Source organism: Macaca mulatta, chromosome 8, assembly GCF_049350105.2.
Source record: "Macaca mulatta isolate MMU2019108-1 chromosome 8, T2T-MMU8v2.0, whole genome shotgun sequence".
Taxonomy (NCBI): domain Eukaryota; kingdom Metazoa; phylum Chordata; class Mammalia; order Primates; family Cercopithecidae; genus Macaca; species Macaca mulatta.
In genome coordinates this window covers 90,990,751-91,012,467 of record NC_133413.1, presented here as the reverse complement: position 1 = coordinate 91,012,467, position 21,717 = coordinate 90,990,751, and the positions used below count along the sequence as shown (strand labels likewise).

At 43.6% G+C, this 21,717-nt stretch overlaps 1 protein-coding gene across 2 annotated transcripts in view; it reads right to left on the bottom strand.

The window, feature by feature from the left end:
- Window positions 1–12,684, bottom strand: part of ZBTB10 (zinc finger and BTB domain containing 10) — a 40,496-nt gene extending 27,812 nt beyond the window's left edge. The window contains exon 1 of one of the 2 annotated variants that reach the window (XM_015145614.3): window positions 12,398–12,684. In XM_015145614.3, the coding sequence (XP_015001100.1) occupies window positions 12,398–12,493 (96 nt within the window). In that variant the 5' untranslated portion in view covers window positions 12,494–12,684. Of the gene's footprint in view, window positions 1–10,493; window positions 12,052–12,397 lie in introns of those variants that run through there. The other variant, XM_015145612.3, reaches the window with a different exon arrangement.
- Between the last annotated feature and the right edge of the window lie 9,033 nt (window positions 12,685–21,717).

Here is a 21,717-nt window from a genome sequence, read left to right as displayed (position 1 = left end):
CAAATAAGGGGGAAGAATCTTGCTTTGATGCAGGCCCAACACTAAGCTTTGTTACACAAGCTGTACCTGAACCCAAGCTCATGTGGTTCAATGTTCTATCTACTATATATTACAGTAAAAGTATGAATATTGTATGAATATTTGGAAGAAGCAAAGTTTTCAACACTGAATATCTGGCAGCATATACCCATGAAGTGTTTGTGAAAGCAGTGAATCAGCATGCACAAGTCAAGAACTGCCTAAAGTTCATATATCAAACAGTTGAAAACACTTCAGGAGGTGGCTATGCCTATTGTAGCAGTCATAATAGGCTATGGTCACTGCACTCTGAATTTTCTGGGCCAGTGCCAATTGCTAAGATTCTCTGCCTTTACCATACCAGATGTTCTAATTTTTAGAAGTAACTAAGACAAAAGCCTATCCATCAAAATATCTGCCCATTCTACTCTGACACAAACTGTACAAATTAAACACTATTCAACCACTATTTTTTTTTTCTCATTACTATGGTACAAGAACATTAATGTCGCTTGCTTTTATAACCAGTAACAGCAATTTCTTGTTTACCACTGATTAAAGCACTATTCCATATGTCTGCAGCAGCTATTAAATATGCCCTTCAAAAAAAAACCAAAAAACAAAAACCACACAAATAAATATGCCCTTCGAAAAAATGAATCATTTCCAAGAGTACGTGTACTCTCTAAGGAGATTATTATTAAAGGATTTGGGTAAAAGAGCTAAATAAGTACAAAGCACTAAAAAACTGCCAATATTATTTGCTGAACTCAACAAATTAATAAATTCTTAGTGCCAGAGACAAAATCTTAAATAGGTCCCTAATAACTCCAGGTATTCTTTGCGTCTTTAGATCCTTCTTTAATGTTCTATGTCCACTTTTAGTATACCGATAACATCAGATATCACTGGTAAGTTTAAAAAAAATTACTATATCCACAACTGGTCTTTTCAAATGTAGTGACCTTTTCTAACCTCTCTCCCAAAAAGGACAACACAATTAGCTCTGACATTATAGTCTAAACTGGCTAAACAAGGAGATTTTAAAGAAACAGACATTCAGAGCTAAATACGAAATCTTGAATTTTTTCATTTGTGAAGATGCCCGTTAGTAAAACTGTAGTCTGGATGAGACCTCAATATCAAGTCTTTTAAAATTTAGAAAACATAGATAAGTGTCCATTTATTAAAATCCTTATAACCTATTATCTAGATGTTCAATATTTAAATAACATAGGCTACAAAATAGTAAATATTTTACTCAAACGAAAATGCTTGAAAAGTCCTAACTTTACGCATTTATTTAATAGCATTAAATGAATGCCTACTTTGGCCTGGGTCTACACTGGGAACCAAAATGATTCAGTTGCTAATTTGAAGTTACTGTTAGTGGGTAAGACTCTTAAGGTGGTGTAAGAGCAGAAAGCAGGTGTATCTAATCCAGTGTTTTGTTTTTTGTTTTTAAAGTGTGGGGATGCTTTTTGGAAGAAACAAGACCTGAGCAGAGCTTTAAAGGATCCAAGAGTGGGATGGGTGGATGAGCACTTCAAGTAATTGAAACAGCATTAAAAACAAAACAAAACAACAAAAAAAATCCAGCATTTAAAAAAAAACATAAGATGGTCTATAGCATCCTCAAAAGTTCAGATTTGGCCGGGCGCGGTGGCTCAAGCCTGTAATCCCAGCACTTTGGGAGGCCGAGACGGGCGGATCACGAGGTCAGCAGATCGAGACCATCCTGGCTAACCCAGTGAAACCCCGTCTCTACTAAAAAAATACAAAAAACTAGCCGGGCGAGGTGGCGGGCGCCTGTAGTCCCAGCTACTCAGGAGGCTGAGGCAGGAGAATGTCGTAAACCCGGGAGGCGGAGCTTGCAGTGAGCTGAGATCCGGCCACTGCACTCCAGCCTGGGCGACAGAGTGAGACTCTGTCTCAAAAAAAAAAAAAAAAAAAAAAGTTCAGATTTGTAAAAGAATTTCAATGTGATTTTCTAAACAGCCCTATGGAATGCAAATATGCACTTGGGCACATTTCAGAGGTAAATGTCCATCCATTTTGACCAGATTATAAAGAGGGACATGTAATCCCAGCACTTTGGAAGGCGACAGGATGGCTGGTAGCCAGGAGTTCAAGCCCAGTCCAGTCAACATAGCAAAACCCTACCTCTAAAAAAAAAAAAAAAAAAAAAGATGTGAACCCCCTTCCCCCTCCCAAATATTAGAACAATTGCTACTGGCACCTTACAGAGTTTTCAGAAGCAGTGATATAATTGAAATAACAAAGAGAAGAGATGACTATGGCAGCAAGGTGGAGATTTATTATCAGGGAAAGAAGACTACAGATACCGTGACCAGTTGGAAAGCTAGTTTTCCTTTTTTTTTTGAAACAGTGTCACTCTGTCACCCAGGCAGGAGTGCAGTGGTTAGATCATGGCTCATTGTACCCTCAACCTCCTGAGTTCAAGGGATCCTCCTGTCTCAGCCTCCCAAGTAGCTGGGACTACAAGGTGTGTGCCACCATGCCTGGTTATTTTATTTTTTAAATTTTTTGTAGAGGTAAGAGTCTCCAGGCCGGGCGCGGTGGCTCAAGCCTGTAATCCCAGCACTTTGGGAGGCCGAGGCGGGCGGATCACAAGGTCAGGAGATCGAGACCACAGTGAAACCCCGTCTCTACTAAAAATACAAAAAATTAGCCGGGCACGGTGGCGGGCGCCTGTAGTCCCAGCTACTCAGGAGGCTGAGGCAGGAGAATGGCGGGAACCCGGGAGGCGGAGCTTGCAGTGAGCCGAGATCGCGCCACTGCACTCCAGCCTGGGCAACAGCGTAAGACTCCGTCTCAAAAAAAAAAAAAAAAAAAAAAAAAAGGGTCTCCCTGTGTTGCCCAGGCTGGTGGCAAACTCCTGGACTCAAGCAATTCTCCCACTTCGGCCTCCCAAAGAGATAAGATTACAGGTGTGAGCCATGTACCCTCTGGAAAGCTACTGTGAACAGCGCAACATACTTGCAAGAAAAAAAGACCTTGATTAGAGAAGATAGATGTCAATGAGGTGTCAAGCAGAGCCTACAAAAATAGTCTAAAAATCATCAGAACTTGCATGATAAAACAGATATAAGGGGTGGAGGGAGAGAATCATAGGGTCATCAGCATTCTAGCTTGCGGCCTAAACAATGCCGCCAACTTGTAGAGAATACAAGACCATCACCAGTCTCCTACACTTTCGTGGGAATAGAGGAAGAGAGGCTAACTTCAGTTGCAAGTAATAGAAAGTCAAACAACACACCTGTAGTCAATCCATAAATGATAGGAAAATGTTATTCAACTAAAGAAACAAGAAATTAGTATTTACTACCGTACTCAATTACAGCCCTTTTCCAATAACTGAATTAGCAAAAAAGACATTTGAAACACAATCATTCAAGGGTAAACTAAAAGCAATGAAAACATCAAAATCTTCATTACTCTGCAGCAATTCACTGGAATATACTGAAAGAACAAAAACAGTAATTTCTACTTCCAAATTTTAGAATAAATTCATTTTATAGAAGGAAGACAAGGCCATAGCAAGTGTGATGCCAAACAAATACATGCTAGTGGCAATGACAAATTATAATAGTTGGTAGAGAAAAAGACAAGGTGGTCTCTTTTGTAGTTTTCTGATCATCTCTGAATCTTTGAGTGATGGCATCCTCTCTGGTAGCTTAAGTACTATCCCCAGAAATTCTAATCCTGTAAGTGTTAGGGAGCAGACAGACTATGGTTATTCAGGTATTTTTTTATTTTTGAGATGGAGTTTTACTCTTGTTGCCCAAGGTGCAGTGCAAGGGTACGATCTCGGCTCACCGCAACCTCTGCCTCCTGCGTTCAAGCGATTCTCCTGCCTCAGCCTCCTGAACAGCTGGGATTATAGGTACATGCCACCATGCCTGGCTAATTTTGTATTATTTATTTATTTATTTTAATTAGAGATGGGGTTTCTCCATGTTGGTCAGGTTGGTCTCGAACTCCCGACCTCAGGTGATCCACCCCCTCCCCCACCCCCGGCCTCCCAAAGTGTTGGGATTACAGGTGTGAGCCACTGCGCCTGGCCTATTCAGGTTATTATAACAGCCTGCCAACCAGTTCTCTCCTCAAACTCTAAGCCCACATACATACTTCGTAGGTGTCTCTGGATGGCAATGCATACACATTTGATAATGATTCTCCCCCAGCTTAAAACTGCTATTGTTGCCCATTTGTCAAGAGAATAAAATTTAATGTTTTCAGCACGACAGGAGATCCTTCATGACCTTACTGTTCAAACTTGATTTTTCATCCTGCACAGCAACCAAACTCTCCTTTCTCTAAAATACCATTCTTCACTTTCCTCAGGCTCTGTGTGTGTGTGTGTTTTCTGAGGCACAGTCTCACTTGTCGCCCCGGTTGGAGTACAGTGGGGTGCTTCCTAGGTTCAAGCGATTCTCCTGCCTCAGCCTCCTGAGTAGCTGGGATTACAGGCAACCGCTACCACACCTGGCTAATGTTTGTATTTTTAGTAGAGACAGGGTTTCACCATATTGGTCAGGCTGGTCTCAAAGTCCTGACCTCAAGTGATCCACCCACCTCGGCCTCCCAAAGTGCTGGCATTACAGGCGTGAACCACTGCGCCTGGCTCCTCCTCAGGCTGTTTCTAACTGCAATGCCTAAATGCCCTCCCCACCCTGGTCAACACCTATTAATTAAATCCAATTAAAATTCAAGAGTCAGTTGTACAAGTTTCTTCCAACCTTTGCAGGTAGAACTGATCACTCCCTTCCTTAAGAATCTTCAGGCTGGGCGTGTGGCTCACGCTTGTAATCCCAGCACTGGGAGGCCTAGGTGGGCAGATCACGAGGTCAGGAGATAGCAACCATCCTGGCCAACATACTGAAACCCCGTCTCTACTAGAAATACAAAAATTAGCCTAGTATGGTGGCATGTGCCTGTAGTCCCAGCTAATCAGGAGGTTGAGGGAGAAGAATCGCTTGAACCCAGGAGGCGGAGGTTGCAGTGAGCCAAGATCACACCACTGCACTCCAGCCTGGGTGACAGAGTGAGACCCCGTCTCAAAAAAAAAAAAAAAAAAATCTTCAATGTACCCTGATTATACACTGCTACCATGGTATCTGTGTCTTTTTTCAGTCCTATCTCTCCTTACTAAACTACAAGTTCCTTGAGGGCAGAGAGAATGAATGTTTTATTTACAGATTTTTATCTCCAGTGCTTTGCATCAACCTAACACAGCTAAATTTAAGATGGAGAAGGAAGCTAATCCTAGGTACACAATAAGGTATAGTCAAACACTGCTAACAAAAGTTTGAAAAGCGTAAGTGCTATGAACTAGCTGTTACTGAATAAAACACAAAGAATTAATAAATTATAAATAATGTAAAATATATAAATAATAAACAATGGAATTGAATGGGTTACAAGCTCAACTCTAATTGATTTTTCCTCAGTGAAAGATCTTTCAGACTTTCTTCCAAAAGTGTTAAAAACCAACCAACTAACCAACCAACCAACCAATCAACGTTGGCCCTTATTTCTGCCAAAACAAATTAGGCTGATAGATCTGCCTTATACTCTTTGTTTGCTCAGCTACTGACATCAATATATTCCAACTAGATAGTTCAATCAGATCACTGGTCTGAATTCATTACTTAGTTTCTGTAAACGTTAACTAAATTGACAACAATAATACATTCGGGTGCCTGTTTCTCCTGGGAAGAGTTAACAGGATGTGTGCTTTAGCCTATGAAAATTTCACAATTGGGTAGAAAGTGGTCTAGACCAAGAATAAGTGGTAATCACTTAATTTTAAAGTCTTCTGGGCCAATGGTCAGATACTGAATGAGCTAATCATTAAACCTAACTCTGATCATATAGTCAATTGTTACTTAAAATTAAACTATTAATTGTCCCTCATATCCTTATAAATACAGGGACACCTCTGAAATGGAAGGCTCAAAACACAGACTCAGAAAGCATGTTTTAAAAGACTCTCCCACAAATAGTCCACAATAACCAAGGTCCAATTAACAGAAGAATTAACTTTTTGGTCACTACCAAGAGATTAACAAAAAGATACTTTTCTTACTTAGAGAAAAGTAACCTTTCATGACATACAGTTATGCATCACTTAACGACAGGGATATGATCTGAGAGATGCATCGATTTTGTCACTGTGCAAATGTCACAGTATACACAAACCTAGATGGTATAACCTATTACACACCTAGGCTATATGGTCAGGCCTATTGCTCCCAGACTACAAACCTGTACATTATGTTACTGTAATGAATACTTTAGACAATTGTAACACAATAGTATTTGTGTATCTAATCTACCTAAACATGAAAAAGGTACAGTAAAAATATGGCACACCTGGGCCGGGCGCGGTGGCTCAAGCCTGTAATCCCAGCACTTTGGGAGGCCGAGATGGGCGGATCACAAGGTCAGGAGATCGAGACCATCCTGGCTAACATGGTGAAACCCCGTCTCTACTAAAAATACAAAAAACTAGCCAGGCGAGGTGGCGGGCGCCTGAAGTCCCAGCTACTCGGGAGGCTGAGGCAGGAGAATGGCGTAAACCCGGGAAGCGGAGCTTGCAGTGAGCTGAGATCCAGCCACTGCACTCCAGCCTAGGCGACAGAGCGAGACTCCGTCTCAAAAAAAAAAAAAAAAAAAAAAAAAAATATGGCACACCTTATAGGGCACTCACCATGAACAGAGCTGACATCACTGGAAGCTGCTCTGGGGTAAGTCAGTGAGTGGTGACTGAATGAAAGGCCTAGGATATTACTATACACTGCTGTAGATTTTATGAGCACTGTACACTTAGGCTACACTAAGTAGAGACAGGGTTTCACCACGTTGGTCAAGCTGGTCTTGAACTCCTGACCTCAAGTGATCCACCCACCTCCGCCTCCCGATCTGCTGGGATTACAAAACAAAGTGCACTACAACTTTACGGTATTACTAGATGATAGTAATTTTTCAGCTCCACTGTAGTCTTTTTGGGACCATTATCATATATGCAGTCCATCCTTGAAAATGTTATGCAGTACATGACTGTGTTAAGATGTGGCCAAATTCCTCTCAGAGGCCGGGCGCGGTGGCTCACGCCTGTAATCCCAGCACTTTGGGAGGCCGAGATGGGCGGATCACGAGGTCAGGAGATCGAGACCACCCTGGCTAACATGGTGAAACCCCGTCTCTACTAAAAAAAATACAAAAATTAGCCCGGCGCGGTGGCGGGCGCCTGTAATCCCAGCTACACAGGAGGCTGAGGCAGGAGAATGGCCTGAACCTGGGAGGCGGAGCTTGCAGTGAGTGGAGATCGCACCACTGCACTCCAGCCTGGGCAACAAAGCGAGCCTCTGTCTCAAAAAAAAAAACACAAAACAAACAAACAAAAAAAACAAATTCCTCTCAGAAACAGGACTCTGAGAAATGATGGGGAAAATAGGAGTTTAGTACTCTTAGACTCAAACTGATTTCTTGCCTGAAGAATTCTAGAACTCTCATTTCCAGGTTTTTAAGACAAGATATTCAAGAGTGCCTTTGTGAAGCTGAGAAAAATTTCATGTATGAGAAATAGGCTCAGAATGTTCAAAGAACCTGATGGCCACAAAGTCTCTGAAGGTATAAAAAAGGAGAACTGACTGGTGATCAAAATAAGTAATAATGGCCAGGTTCAGTGGCTCACACCTGTAATCCCAGCATTTTGGGGAGGTCAAGGTGGGAAAACTGCTTGAGCCGAGAAGTCTGAGACCAGCCTGGGCAACATAGTGAGACCCCCGTTTCTACAAAAAAAAAAAAAAAAAAAAAAAAACTTAAAAACTAGCCAGGAATGGTGGCATGCACCTGTAGTTCTAGCTACTCGGGAGGATGCCTGAGCCCAGGAGGCTGCAGTGAGCCTTGATCTCACCACTGCACTCCAGCCTGGGCAATGGAGTCACTGTCTCAAAAAAACAAAACAAAAAGGTAATAATGATAATAAATAACAGCACTAAGTGGTTTTATGCTGGCACACATACTTTGCATACATATGGAAACTAAAAATTAACTAATTTGCCTGCCCAAAAAAGTAGAGATTTAGGAGCAAAGTCCTCTGACCTTAAGCCATGTAGGCGCTTACATTACGTGTTGTGTTATAGTGCCTCCTACAGGTAATTGGAGACGGCAGAAGAACGGGGGAAAAAAATGATTGCAGTCTCCAAAAAGAGTAAAACAGATGAGGAACCTGTCACTCAAGTTAAGACAAAGAGATATTTATACAGCTGGTACCTGGGGTTGATAACAAGATATCCCCTCAAGATTAGTTCTAACGAAACTAAGAAATGATTAGGATCAATTCAAAGTGAAAACACTCAAAATCCAATCAAGGAGACTAACATATAACCTTAGGACACACAGGACTTACTAAAACTGTAGTCCTTAATATATGCATATTGTATAGAACGTCCCAAAGAAAGGAGATGGCCTGCAGATTGCACTGATGGGGGAATTTAAAGGAGTGAACAGGAAGAGACTCATAGTTCAGTTCAAGTTTAGAAAGGTTTTTCCTAGGAATTCCAAGACAAAGATATATACCCAGAGGAGAATACACCCAGGCTGAGGCTAACTTAAGGTTATCCAACTGATGCCCCTTCTTCTGATTTCAGGTTCACTAAAGGAGCTAATTATAATTTGCATTCCCATTCAGATTTACCTTCAGGGAGAGACTATGCTGATAGAGTAATTGGTCCACAGCAGATTAAGAAAATTCATCCCATTTAACATTTTCTAAGTAACCAACCTAGCCCTATTTGGAAAATTAAACTTCCATTTTCACAAGTCCCCTGCAACTCCATCATCTTACTACCTAACTTCAGGAATGTTACTTAACCCTTTAAGGCTTTAGATTCCTCTTCTGTAAAATGGGAACAAAAAATAAATACTTTGCAGAATAAATGTGTTTGGCACACGAAAGACAAGGAACTGTCAGTTCCATTTCACTCTATTGCCCAAGCTCACAAAGCTAGTTAATTGCAGAAAGTTGAGATCTGAACCCAGATTTACTCCAAATCCATTCTTTTTCCATTACGACATTCCTTACAGGCTCTAGCCTCAGTTGGGTCACCCTAGACTCTTAGGACAACTTACTTAACCTTTCTCGGCCTTGTATCGTTAAATGACCTTCCTTCTAGGGCTTAGGCAACTAAAATGTGTGCAAAACAACAACAACAAAAACCCTACTACATTGTCCACTGGGGCGGGGGCGGGGAAATTACCCTGTGCTTTAAAGTTAAAGCCCTAACTTCTGAGAAACATGGGTGCTGTGTCTGTGGGTTACTGGTGCGCCTAATTAACCCACGGTAAGTGCGCTGAACAGGAGAATCATTCCAATAAACAGACTACTATCTGAGAGCTAACTTTATAAAATCAACGACTGGCTACCAACACGAAAGAATGAATTCCATCTACCACCACAGGTTGCCTTCAAGTCAAAAAGTGAGGACTGATAAACATCTGTTTGGCTTGAATACAGATTATCAAAATAGTAAGGCTTACTATCTTTAGACTGGAAATGTTAAAACAAGGACTAAGAACTAAAGTACAGCTTACTTTTTGTAAGCACTTTCACGGTGTTTGGTAAATAAATTCCCTACCAATCCAAATCCACTACTTGATACAAATAACTACACATTAAACATTTCTAATGCTAAGTTTAAAGTACTTAATTGTAAACTGCATTTAAAAATCTTTCTGAAAAGGAACAGCACGAAAAAAATCTCAGCACAGAAATCTGAGTAAACAAGTAAAAACTACAATAATTTACCAAAACCAGGCCTTGGTAAGAAAGTTCAACAGAGATTAATTTAGTAAAATTATACACAAGAGCAAGGAGTTCCAAATAGCATTCTCTACATTTACATACTCGCTCATACTTCACATTATCTTGATCTCATATAAAGAATGTTTTCGGCTGGACGTTTTCCTGAAAGGGGCAGCCTTAAAGGTAAAGGAAAACTGTTTAATCCACTCTTCAAAGAGTTGCCCGATTTGACTTCGACCAGCACACTAAACGTCTGTGAGCACAGAGCAGCTTCTCTAAAATCACAGCTAATAAATTTTTTTTACCGCAAAGTCAGCCTTTTAGGTTAAAACCTTCAACCTCACTTTCTTTTTGATTCAATCTGATAAGAAATCTGAGTCATAAAAAAAAAAAAAAAATCCAGCGCTACGACAAGACAATTGTCATTCCATCCCCTTCCCCCCACAACACACAGAACTTTTCAAAACTTGTTCCCAGGCTTTCTAAACCCCCACGCGTAAGCTTCCCGCACCTCTCAACTGGAACGATGTCTTCACCCAGGAAAATGGTTTTGAGATTTTTTTGGGGGGTGGGGGGAAGGGAATGCTGATAAACCTTTCCCTAAAAGATCTCAAAAACGTAGGAGCAGGATATACTATACCTGGGCGTTGGCTTCGTGGAGTTTGTGCTCGGTAGAGACGTGGTGCCTCAGGAGGAGGGTTTTCTTGTAGTTGCGGGTCCCTCGCGAAAGCTCATCATGCCCCACTTGGGGAAGGTCCACGCTTCCCCCATCTGCAGGGGTCTTTTGGCACCAACCGCAAGACATAAGACCAGTATCCTTGGAATAGCGCAGCCAGGGAAAGTCCTTGAGCCAGGAGGTCTGGAAGGAACATTGGAGCTTCTGCATTAGAGACTTGGGCCGCGCGAGCGGGAAGTGCTGGACAGTCTCTCCTTCGCCAGCTCCCAGACCACTGCCCTCCACTTCGTCCCCGCCATCGCCGCCCGACCGCCTGCTGCTGCTGCAGCTGCCGCCTTCCGCCCCGCTGCCGTCGCCCAGGCTCGCCCCCTCCTCCTCGTCCTCGGTGCTGTCGCTCAGGGACGCGCCGTCCTGCATCAACTCCTTCCCCTCCAGCGCGTCCAGCTCCAGATCCACAGTCGCCGGCCCTCGCCCATTGAAATGCCTCAGGGGCCACGCCGAGGTCTCGGGGCGGCCGCGGCTACTGCCATTGTTGCCGAGACCCCCGCCGCCGCCGCCGCCTCGGAAGGCCAGAGTCCGACGGTTCCTTTCCGCTAGCAGGGGGCCCCCCGCGCCACCGCCGCCAAGCGAGGTGGGGCCGCCCGCGTCTTGGGGGAGCAGCAACTCCTTGGCTTCCTCGGCGGCGCCGGCGACCGCCCCGGCGGAGGCCTCCAGGTCTTGGGGCTCCAGGCCCTCCAATTCCACTTCCTCGTCGGCCCCCCGCCCATTAGGCTGCTGAAGCGCGGGCGGCGCTGGCGGCGGGGGCTGTCTCGGCTGGGGCTGCGGAGGCCAAGCTGAGGCCTCCCCGCCAGCGTTATTGTTCGTGGAGCCGCCGCCGCTAGCGGTGACCAACCCGCCTCCTCGGAACGCCAGCGTCCTGCGGTTCATTTCACTGAACGACATGGCGCGCGCCGCCGCCGCCGCCCGGTGCCCCGGCTCGCGCACGGCCTCGGGCCGCGTCCCGCGCGCTCCCCGCGGCTCCCCCTCTGTCTCGCCCCCGCCCCCGCCCCCGGCGTTCCGGTCTCGCGGGGCTCGGCCTCGCCCTCTCGCCCGGCAGCCCGGCTCGCGCTCGCTCCCGGGGCTGCCGCACGCGTCCGCTGCCGCTGCCGGGCCGACGCCTCCGGCCGCTCTCTCGTCCTCCACCCCCGCCCCGCCGCGCTCCGGGCAGCGTCCCGCGCGGAGAAGGGGGCGGGCGGCGGAGAGGTGAGGAGCAAGCCGGGGGCAAGCGAGGCCTTCGAAGTTGAGCGGCGGAGTGCGGGGAGACCCTTCGCTGCCCCCTCTTTAAAGCCGCGCGCACACACCGACCCTCCACACAGATATCCTTCCTCCGCGCGCCGAGGAGTCCCGACGCCGCCGCCGGCTTCGCAGGCGCTGAGGGTGAGAGGCACGCTAAGCTGCTCGGCTCCGCCACATAACGAAGCGACAATAAAGCCGGCGGAGCGTTTCCGTCCGACCAGGCCCTGGCGGAGGTCGAATGGCAAATGAACAACGGACCGTGCGCCCACAATGCACCGGGGTAGCAGTAACCGCTGGAGGGGGAAAGGGTGGGGGCCGGGCTGGGGGAGGGGGGCTGGGCTTGGGGCTGGGCTGGGGTGGGGTGGGGGCGCCAGGGGACCAGGAAAGGGGCTGGGCCGCGCCTCCGGCCTGGGGGCGGGGGTGCGGCCACGGGGAAGGAAGTCGGCCGAGGGGCGGGGGACAAAAGGCCGGGCGGCGGGTTGGGGGTCTCAGGGAGGGGGCGGGCGTGTGCGGCCGGGGCCGGGCTACGCGGAGGACAAACAGCTGGCGAGTGTCAGGGTCTGGCCGCCTCCCCGCTGCCCACACGCACCTACCCGCGCCCGGGACGCGCATTTTCCTTCTCTCGCCACGAGTTCACCTGGGACTTTGCAAATAACTGTGCGGTGGGAGCTGCGCTCCAGCCTTGTCATTTGCTGAGGGTGGGTGGCGGTGCCCGAGGAAGTGAACTTATTTTGTTCCTTCACAAAGACTGGACCAGGCGGTGCCTTTCACGCGAGGAGGTTACGACCACGGACACAACCTCCTCTGATGCATTGTGCGAGGCAGCACCTCGGGCCCAGGGCAATAATCATTTCACAGAAAATGCACCGCCCCGAGTGTCTTATTGCTGTGATGAAATGGAAATTTAAATAAAAGGTCGAACACGTGCGTTCACTGGGAAGTATTGACATGGGTGTTACATCACCAGCAGCCAATCAGATAACTCCAGTCGTGTTTATACTTCTACAACCACCTTGTGAGTATTACAGTATGTCATAACGTTATAAATATTAGGCAGGGTTTTCCCCAGGAGCGGGGAGGAGTCTGCTTCTACGGACATTGTGAGCGGCTCCGAAGATTGTTTAAAGTCAACAATTCATTTTTAAGACTTTTTGAACTGTTTACATTACATGGAATTCAGATTGATTCCAACAGAATGAACTGGAAATGAAATCCCACAATTATGATCGTAGGAGAGTTTTTTTTTTTTTTTTCCAATTTAGGGCCCTTATGCTCCTTTAAAAAAATCTTAATAGGCTAAATTTAGCAAATACTAAAGTGTTAAGACTCATCTGACAACGTGAGAATTTAAGCCTATTTCAGGTTAAAAAAAAGATGTTTTAAAGTTATGGAGGGGCTTTTTACTCTTAAGCAACATATGTATTAGAAGGTGAATCACAAACTAATAAAATGCTCAAGATAATTGTTGACTAAAAAAGAATATGGCAGGGCAGATTTTTTACATTAATACATATGTGCAGAAAATGAGAAATATACATGAACTCTTTACAGTTATAGATTATCTAATGGGGTTATGTTAAAGGCGTGAACCTCCTAAATAATATATTAATGTAAATAAAGATATATGTTTTATGAAGAGGACGTGTTACAATTTTTAGACCTTCTAGTTTTATGATTCTTACTCTCTTCAAAAAGTTTTTTTCTATTTCAAAACTAAGAGCAATATGTAAAGCTTTGTATAATATGGAATATGGTATGTATTTCAAGGTTACTTTAAAAAGCAAGCTTTGGCTGGTCCCAAGGTAGTGAATTGTCTCAATTGGTTATTCACAGTTGGTTTCCCTTTGTGCCACTCTTTCCCCACTTCCACTTGACTAGTCTTTTAAAAATAAATATTTAAATAAAGAAGTCTTCTCAAACATATTATAAAAGGCCGTTTTCCTTAATATTTTTTAAATGGACTAAACACATGAATCCACATCCAGACTCATACTGATTGTATAGATTTATTCAAAGCAACATTCACTTGATTCACTGTAATTTTTAGTACCCGTGTTGATTGGCAGTGTTGTGTATCAAACAAAAAACATTGGTTCTATCTTATAGACTATAGGTAATTTTAATGTAAAGAATGACAGTACTACCCTGCCACAAAAGGATTTTGGCTTTGAGTATTTTTCCAGTAATAAACATATTGTCACTTGGCCACCAGTGCTCAAGAGCTTGAAATTCTGATGCATTTCCTCAGGTGAGTACAGTTGTAGGGTTTTTTGTTTTGTTTTTTTTTGTCCTGCTTTGTTTTAGCTGCTGAGAGGTTTAAGACGATGGAGTTTTTACCCTTCAGAAATAAGAGAACTCTGTCTAGTGAAGCTGTATATAATATGTGCCACATATGGAAGAATGCTATAATAATACTTGTGCTCTGTTTTTAATGCGTGGTTTTTTTTTTTTCATTCTAGACATTTTGAAAATAAATACATTTATTATATTTTAATCACCACAGCCTCCACCCCCATAAAAACAGGGAAGAGTTACTGAAGTTAATTACTTATCTAGGATCAAGGTGATGGGAAATGAAAATGGACTTAAGAATTATTTTGCTGGGCACAGTGGCTGACGCCTGTAATCCCAGCACTTTGGGAGCCGAGGCGGGTGGATCACGAGGTCTGGAGTTCAATACCAGCCTGACCAACATGGTGAAACCCCGTCTCTACTAAAAATTCAAAAAATTAGCCAGGCACAGTGGCGCGTGCCTGTAATCCCAGCTACTCAGGAGGCTGAGGCAGAGGAATTGCTTGAACCCGAGAGGCGGAGGTTGCAGTGAACCGAGATTGGGCCATTGCACTCCAGCTTGGGGGACAGAGCGAGATTCCGTCTCAAAAAAAAAAAAAAAAAAAAAAAAATTGTATTTCACCTCTAAAGCTTGTTTTCATTCTAAAACTGTTAAATTCAAATATTTGCTACTTCTCATCTCATATCCTAATACACAGTTGGCACTATATAAGTTTATGTTAATATTATTTTTGCTAATAGTGCCAGAATCAACCAAAAACGTTTAAGTCCCTAACTGTGTTATGTCAGAACTGCCTTTTTCTCAGACATATCTTACCTTATGTTTTATAAAATCCTCATTGTCTTCTATCTGAAGTTATGTTTAAACATGGACTAATTAGGAACGAATGACATAGGCCGGGCGCGGTGGCTCAAGCCTGTAATCCCAGCACTTTGGGAGGCCGAGGCGGGTGGATCACGAGGTCAGGAGATCGAGACTATCCTGGCTAACATGGTGAAACCCCGTCTCTACTAAAAATACAAAAAACTAGCCGGGCATGGTGGCGGGCGCCTGTAGTCTCAGCTACTTGGGAGGCTGAGGCGGGAGAATGGCGTGAACCCGGGAGGCGGAGCTTGCAGTGAGCCGAGATCACGCCACTGCACTCCAGCCTGGGAGACACAGCGAGACTCCGTCTCAAAAAAAAAAAAAAAAAAAAAAGGAACGAATGACACTAGATTCAAGTGGTACAAATAAATGACTTAAATTCTAGGACCACTGAACTAACTGTATCAGAGTGATGTGTATGTGTGTTTGCGTGTGGTTGATTATGCATGCCTGTGTATTTATATATTTATGATTTTGTATGTATGTATATGTATGTATTCAGTTTTCTTCCTCTAAGCCCTGAAGGAAGTTGGAAATCAGAAACAAAGCTCCAGGGGATAGTAATCACAAATGTCTCAGAATACTCTGTAAGAAGGGAACTTTGACTAACAGAAGGGGATCTCCTACACTGTAAATGGAGTTTTTAGGAATTCCCCAAGCCCTTCCAGTCTCCTACTAGCAAGCAGGGATGTGTTCTCCCCTCTAACCCCTATACTTGTTGTTAGGGTACTACCATATTCAAGGGAATTCCCCCTTATGCTTACCAGGGGAACCCCTTAAGAATGGGGCATCCCCAACCAATTTGTCCCCTAATTTCACCTTACCCCACATAAAACTGCTGTAGATTACACTTGTTACTGGCTCACCATATCTCTGTGATGGGGCTTAGCTTCTATACCTGGCCCAGCTGATCTTTGAGGGTCAAACATGACTGTCCTTCACTCCCTTAGTAGAGGTACTTTGCCTCTTTAGGCTGTAGGGACAGTAGCCTTTCTGTCTGTGGGATTGACTTGAGTCATCCACCAAAATGAAGCACATGAGAACAGGGACTGTCTTATACCTCCATCCTACCCCCACCAGTACATAGTAGGCAAGTAGTAAGTGTTGAATAATTTATTATATCTTCCCTTGCAGTCAATTTTGGTAGGCAACTTTTTCGTCTGTTTCCTTTCCTTTTTTTTTTTTTTTTGGCTTAGTACAAAAATATTCTTCTTAAAGGTACTGAGTGACCAGGCATGTTGGCTCATACCTGTCATCCCAGCACTTTGGGAGGCTGAGGCGGGTGGCATCACCTGAGGTCAGGAGTTCAAGACCAGCCTGGCCAACATGGTGAAACCCCATCTCTACTAAAGATACAAAATTTAACCGGGCACAGTGGCGCATGCCTGTAATCCCAGCTACTTGGGAGGCTGAGGCAGGAGAATCACTTGAACCCTGGAGATGGAGGTTGCAGTGAGCTGAGACTGCACCATTGCACTCCAGCCTGGGTGACAAGTGAAACTCTGTCTCAGAAAAATAATAAAAAATAAAGGTAGTGAGTTAATGTTGCCATTGCCTTTATGTTAAAAATTGTAATAATCATAGTTAGATATAAATATTATTAGTGACATTTTCTATGTAGTTTATAGTGAATTACAAACATTGGGTTTACAGAACCTCCCTGAGTTAATTCATGATGGCTATTATTATCATCATTTAACAGATGAGGAGACCCGTGTGCAAAAAGGCTAAAGAACTTGCTTGAGGTTATTGAATGAGGCAGAAGTTAAGTTTGTAAGATTGAAGACAGGAGTAATGCCCTGCAGTCTAAGGCACCATTAGCTACTATATATCTGCATAATTATAAGCTACATTAAATTTTAGATTTTCTTGTTCAATTATCTCATTGAGAAAAAGAAAGGATCACCTCTTATTTCCAGTACCCAGAATTAACCACTGTTGTATAAGTACAGTCTCCTTTTTCTCTGTGCCTCCCTAAAAAAAATTTTTTTTTGGTGTTTATAAGTTATAGATCCTAGATATTTGTGCTTTTAGTTAATAATATGTTTTAACATAATGAAATTTTTTGTATCATTTCAATGACTATGGATATATCATAATTGATTTAACTAGCCGGGGATAATGGCTCGTGCCTGTAATCCCACTTTGGGAGGCTGAGGTGGGCATATCACCTGAGGTCAGGAGTTTGAGACCAGCCTGGGCAACATGGTGAAACCCTGTCTCTACTAAAAATATAAAAATTAGCTGGGTATGGTGGCGTACACCTGTAGTCCCAGCTACTTGGGAGACTGAGGCATGAGAATTGCTTGAACCCGAGATGGGGATGTTGCAGTGAGCTGAGATCGGCGGCACTGCATTCCAGCTTGGGCAACAGAGCGAGACTCTTGTCTCAAAAAATAAAATACAAATAAAAAATAAAAATTTAAAAATGATTTAACCAGTGTTCCACTGTTGAACATTTCATTGTTTACAGGTGGGCTTTGTGGGTTTTTCTTTTTTTTAACCATTATAAACAATTCTTCAGTGAACATCCTTGAAAGTAGAACTTTGTAAATATTATTTCTTTAAGGTGAATTCTAAAAAGGAGAATCTATGGCAAAGGGAATGAGCATATTATAAACAAAGGATTTTTAAGGTGACTAGGAAAAAGAAATCTGTGATATATGTGACAGACAAAGGCTTAATATCACTGATATACACAGAGGTCTAATAAATCAATTATAAAAACAAATGTAGTGGAAGAAAAAATGTACAGAGGACATGTATTAAAAAATCTTATACAAAGTGCTACCGTCTAAAACACAAGTGCCATGGCCTGAACATTTGTGTTCTCCCCAAAATTTATATGCTGAAACCTAAGCCCCATGGTAATGGTATTAAGAAGTCAGGCCGGGCCGGGTGCAGTGGTTCATTCCTGTAATCCCAGCACTTTGGGAGGCCAAGGTGGGCGGATCACAAGGTCAGAAGTTTGAGACCAACCTGACCAACATGGTGAAACCCCATCTCTACTAAAAATACAAAAAGTAGCTGGGCGTGGTGGTGCACACCTGTAATCCCAGCTACTCAGGAGGCTGAGGGACAAGAATCACTTGAACCTGGGAGGCAGAGGTTGCAGTGAGCCAAGATCGTGCTACTGTACTCTAGCCTGGGAGACAGAGTGAGACTCTGTCTTAAAAAAAAAAAAAAGTGGGGACTTTGAGGTGATTAGGTCATGAGGACAGGGTCCTGTGTTTTAGAGCCCTTATAAAAGAGGCTTGTGGAAGAGCTTGTTTGCCCTTCCACTATGTGCAGTGACAAAGTGCCGTCTATGAGGAACAGGCCTCTTCCAGACACTGAATCTGCTTGTGCCTTAATCTTGGACTTCCCAGCTTCCAGAACTGAGAAATACATTTTGTTGTTTTTAAACTACTGTTTGTGCTAGTCTGTTATAGCAGTCCAGACTGCTAGATTTAAGACAAATGACTAGAAAACATTCAAAAAGATGTGCAGTCTTGGCTAGTAATCAGAAATTTGCATAAAAGTCACCATTGATAAGTAATTTTTTTTAACCCATCCAAGGTATAGTAAAATGAGCATAGTGGGAATATAGATAAGAACAAGTTTTCTGCTAGGTTGCTTGTATGTATCAACATATAAAACGTGTATATAACTTTTTACCCAGCAATTTCAGCACTAAGAAATTATCCCAGATAGATGTATTAAGATGTCCGTGCAAACATGTTTATTGCGGCACTGTTTACAAGCCTAAAAAACAGGATCAAGAAGATCCCTTGACCTTCCATTTATTCTATTCCATTCTATCCTATTTATATGCATTATGGTACATTCCTATTATAAATTATTGACCAGCCATTAAAAGATTGATCTTACAGAGTCTCACTTTGTCACCCAGGCCAGAGTGCAATGGCACAGTCTCAGCTCACTGCAACCTCCACCTCCCAGGTTCAAGTAATCCTCCTGCCTCAGCCTCCCGAGTAGCTGGGATTACAAGCACGTGCTACCATGCCCAGCTAATTTTTGTATTTTGGTAGAGATCAGGTTTTACCATGTTGGCAAGGCTGGCCTCGAACTCCTGACCTTGGGTGATCTACCCACCTCAGCCTCCCAAAATGCTGGGATTACAGATGTGAGTCACCGTGCCCAGCCAAAAAGATCAGTCTTTTGATTGAAAAGATCAAGATTGTCTGGGCGTGGTGGCTCACGCCTGTAATCCTAGCACTTTGGTAGGCTGAGGTGGACGAATCACCTGATGGATCACCTGAGGTCAGGAGTTCGAGACCAGCCCGGTCAACATGGTGAAACCCTGTCTCTATTAAAAATACAAAACTTAGGTGTGGTGACACATTCCTGTAATCTCAGTTACTCAGGAAGCTGAGGCACAAGAGTCGCTGGAACCCGGGAGGCGGAACTTGCAGAGAGCCGAGATTGTGCCACTGCGCTCCAGCTTTAGTGACAGAGCAAGACTCCATCTCAAAAAAAAAAAAAAAAAAATCAAGCTTACGTTGAGTGAAAAAAGCAACATATTAACAATAATTATTCAATTAGTATTTATTGAGCATCTATATTGTTAAGCCCTGGGCATATATACGTTGCTGAACAAAACAGCCCTTGTTCCTAGAGTTATATGTCAAATCCATGTACGAACAGAAGCATGGAGAAAACTTTAAAAAGATGTTCACCAGAATAGAATCTGTGGGCTCACTGCAGCCTCCACCTCCCAGGTTCAAGTGATTCTCCTTCCTCAGCCTCCCAAGTAGCTGGGACTACAGGCACATGCCACCACATCTGGCTAATTTTTGTAATTTTAGTAGAGATGGGGTTTCACCATATTGGTCAGGCTGGTCTCAAACTCCTGACATCAAGTGATCCACCCCCCTCGGCCTCCTAAAGTGCTGGGATTACAGGCATGAACCACTATGCCTGGTGAGAATTTTAGTTTTTAAAAAAAACTTTCTTGGCCGGGCGCGGTGGCTCAAGCCTGTAATCCCAGCACTTTGGGAGGCCGAGACGGGCGGATCACGAGGTCAGGAGATCGAGACCATCCTGGCTAACACGGTGAAACCCCGTCTCTACTAAAAAATACAAAAAAACTAGCCGGGCGAGGTGGCTGGCGCCTGTAGTCCCAGCTACTCGGGAGGCTGAGGCAGGAGAATAGTGTAAACCCGGGAGGCGGAGCTTGCAGTGAGCTGAGATCCGGCCACTGCACTCCAGTCTGGGCGACAGAGCGAGACTCCGTCTCAAAAAAAAAAAAAAAAAAAAAAAAAAAATTCTTAATACATTTTCTGTAGTCTTATATTAAAAATGTAGTTTATATTGAGCATACAAAAAAGTCAGTAAAACTATTTTCATTTGCGGAGAAAGTTAACAACATCAATAATCAATGCCATATAGCCTGGGCAACATATTGAGACCTTGTCTCTACAAAAAATAAAAGAATTAGCTGGATGTGGTGGCTCACACCTGTAGTCCCAGCTACTTGGGAGGTAGAGATGGGAGGATCCCTTGAGCCCAGGAGTTTGAGGTTGCAGTGAGCTATGATCACATGGCTGCCCTCCAGCTGGGCAACAGAGCAAGACCTTGTCTCAAACAAACAAAATAAATGACATGGTTTTCCCTAGCATTTTGAAGGATAAGTACTGTTCATTCTTCTTTTTCTCCACTTATGAACCAATTTTGGCCTTCCCCCCAAAATAAACACAAAAGATTCAAAAGATAAAAACCATGGTATTTCTTTTCTTAGAAAATTTCAATCTCTTTAAAACATTATTTATTTTACAAGAGCTTAAATTTACATGCATATTTTCAGAGAAGCATCTGTCACAATAACTCACACATTCTGGCCGTGCCCTCCTATCCATTCTCTACAGAAGTCAGTAATCTTTTCAAAATGCAAATCTGATCCTATCACCCCACCCACACTCATGATTCTTGATCCCTTCATACCTAAAACCCTTCAAAGTTTCAGTTATTTTCTGTTGGTCTATTACACATATCAAAACACTTCTAAAATGGCTACCAAGCCCAGCAAGGTTTAGTGGCCCTGTACTGCTCCAGCCTCATCTCTCCAACACTCACCTCCTTCCCTCCTTCACATTTTCTTTGAGAACTATCTGGCCTTTGCACAAGCCGTTGTTCCCTGCTGTAAAACTCTTCCCTCCCTTCTCCTAATTGACACACATTCATCCTTAGATCACTTTCTTAGGGCAGCTTTCTCTGACCACCCACAGCCCCAGATATTCAAATATCTTCATACAGATTATCCTAGCATTCTTCTAACTCTCCCTCCCAGCCCTTGTCACAATTGCAGTTTTTAAACTTGTATAATTATTTCCTTAGGGCATTGATTATTGCATTAAACTGAAAATCCTGTGAGGGCAGGGTCCATTGTTGGCTTTGCTCAATATTATGTTTTCAGAAGCTGGAAACAGTGACTGTGACATGGTGGACAATCAGTAAAGATTTGTTGAATGAATAAATATATAAATCTGCAAATTTGTGGGCACTGTAGGTACCAAGAACCTTGAACTTCCAATAAAAGACTAAAACGTAGATCAAAATTTTGCTGAATAAGCCAGTAGAACAGAAACATAGTAGATTTTAAATGTTGATAATATTTGCATTGTATTTTTTTTTTTGTTTATTTATTTTGAGATAGAGTCTGGCTGTGTCACCCAGGGTGGAGTGCAGTGGTGCAATCTTGGCTCACTGCAACCTCTGCCTCCTGGGTTCAAACAACTCTCCTGCCTCAGCCTTCCG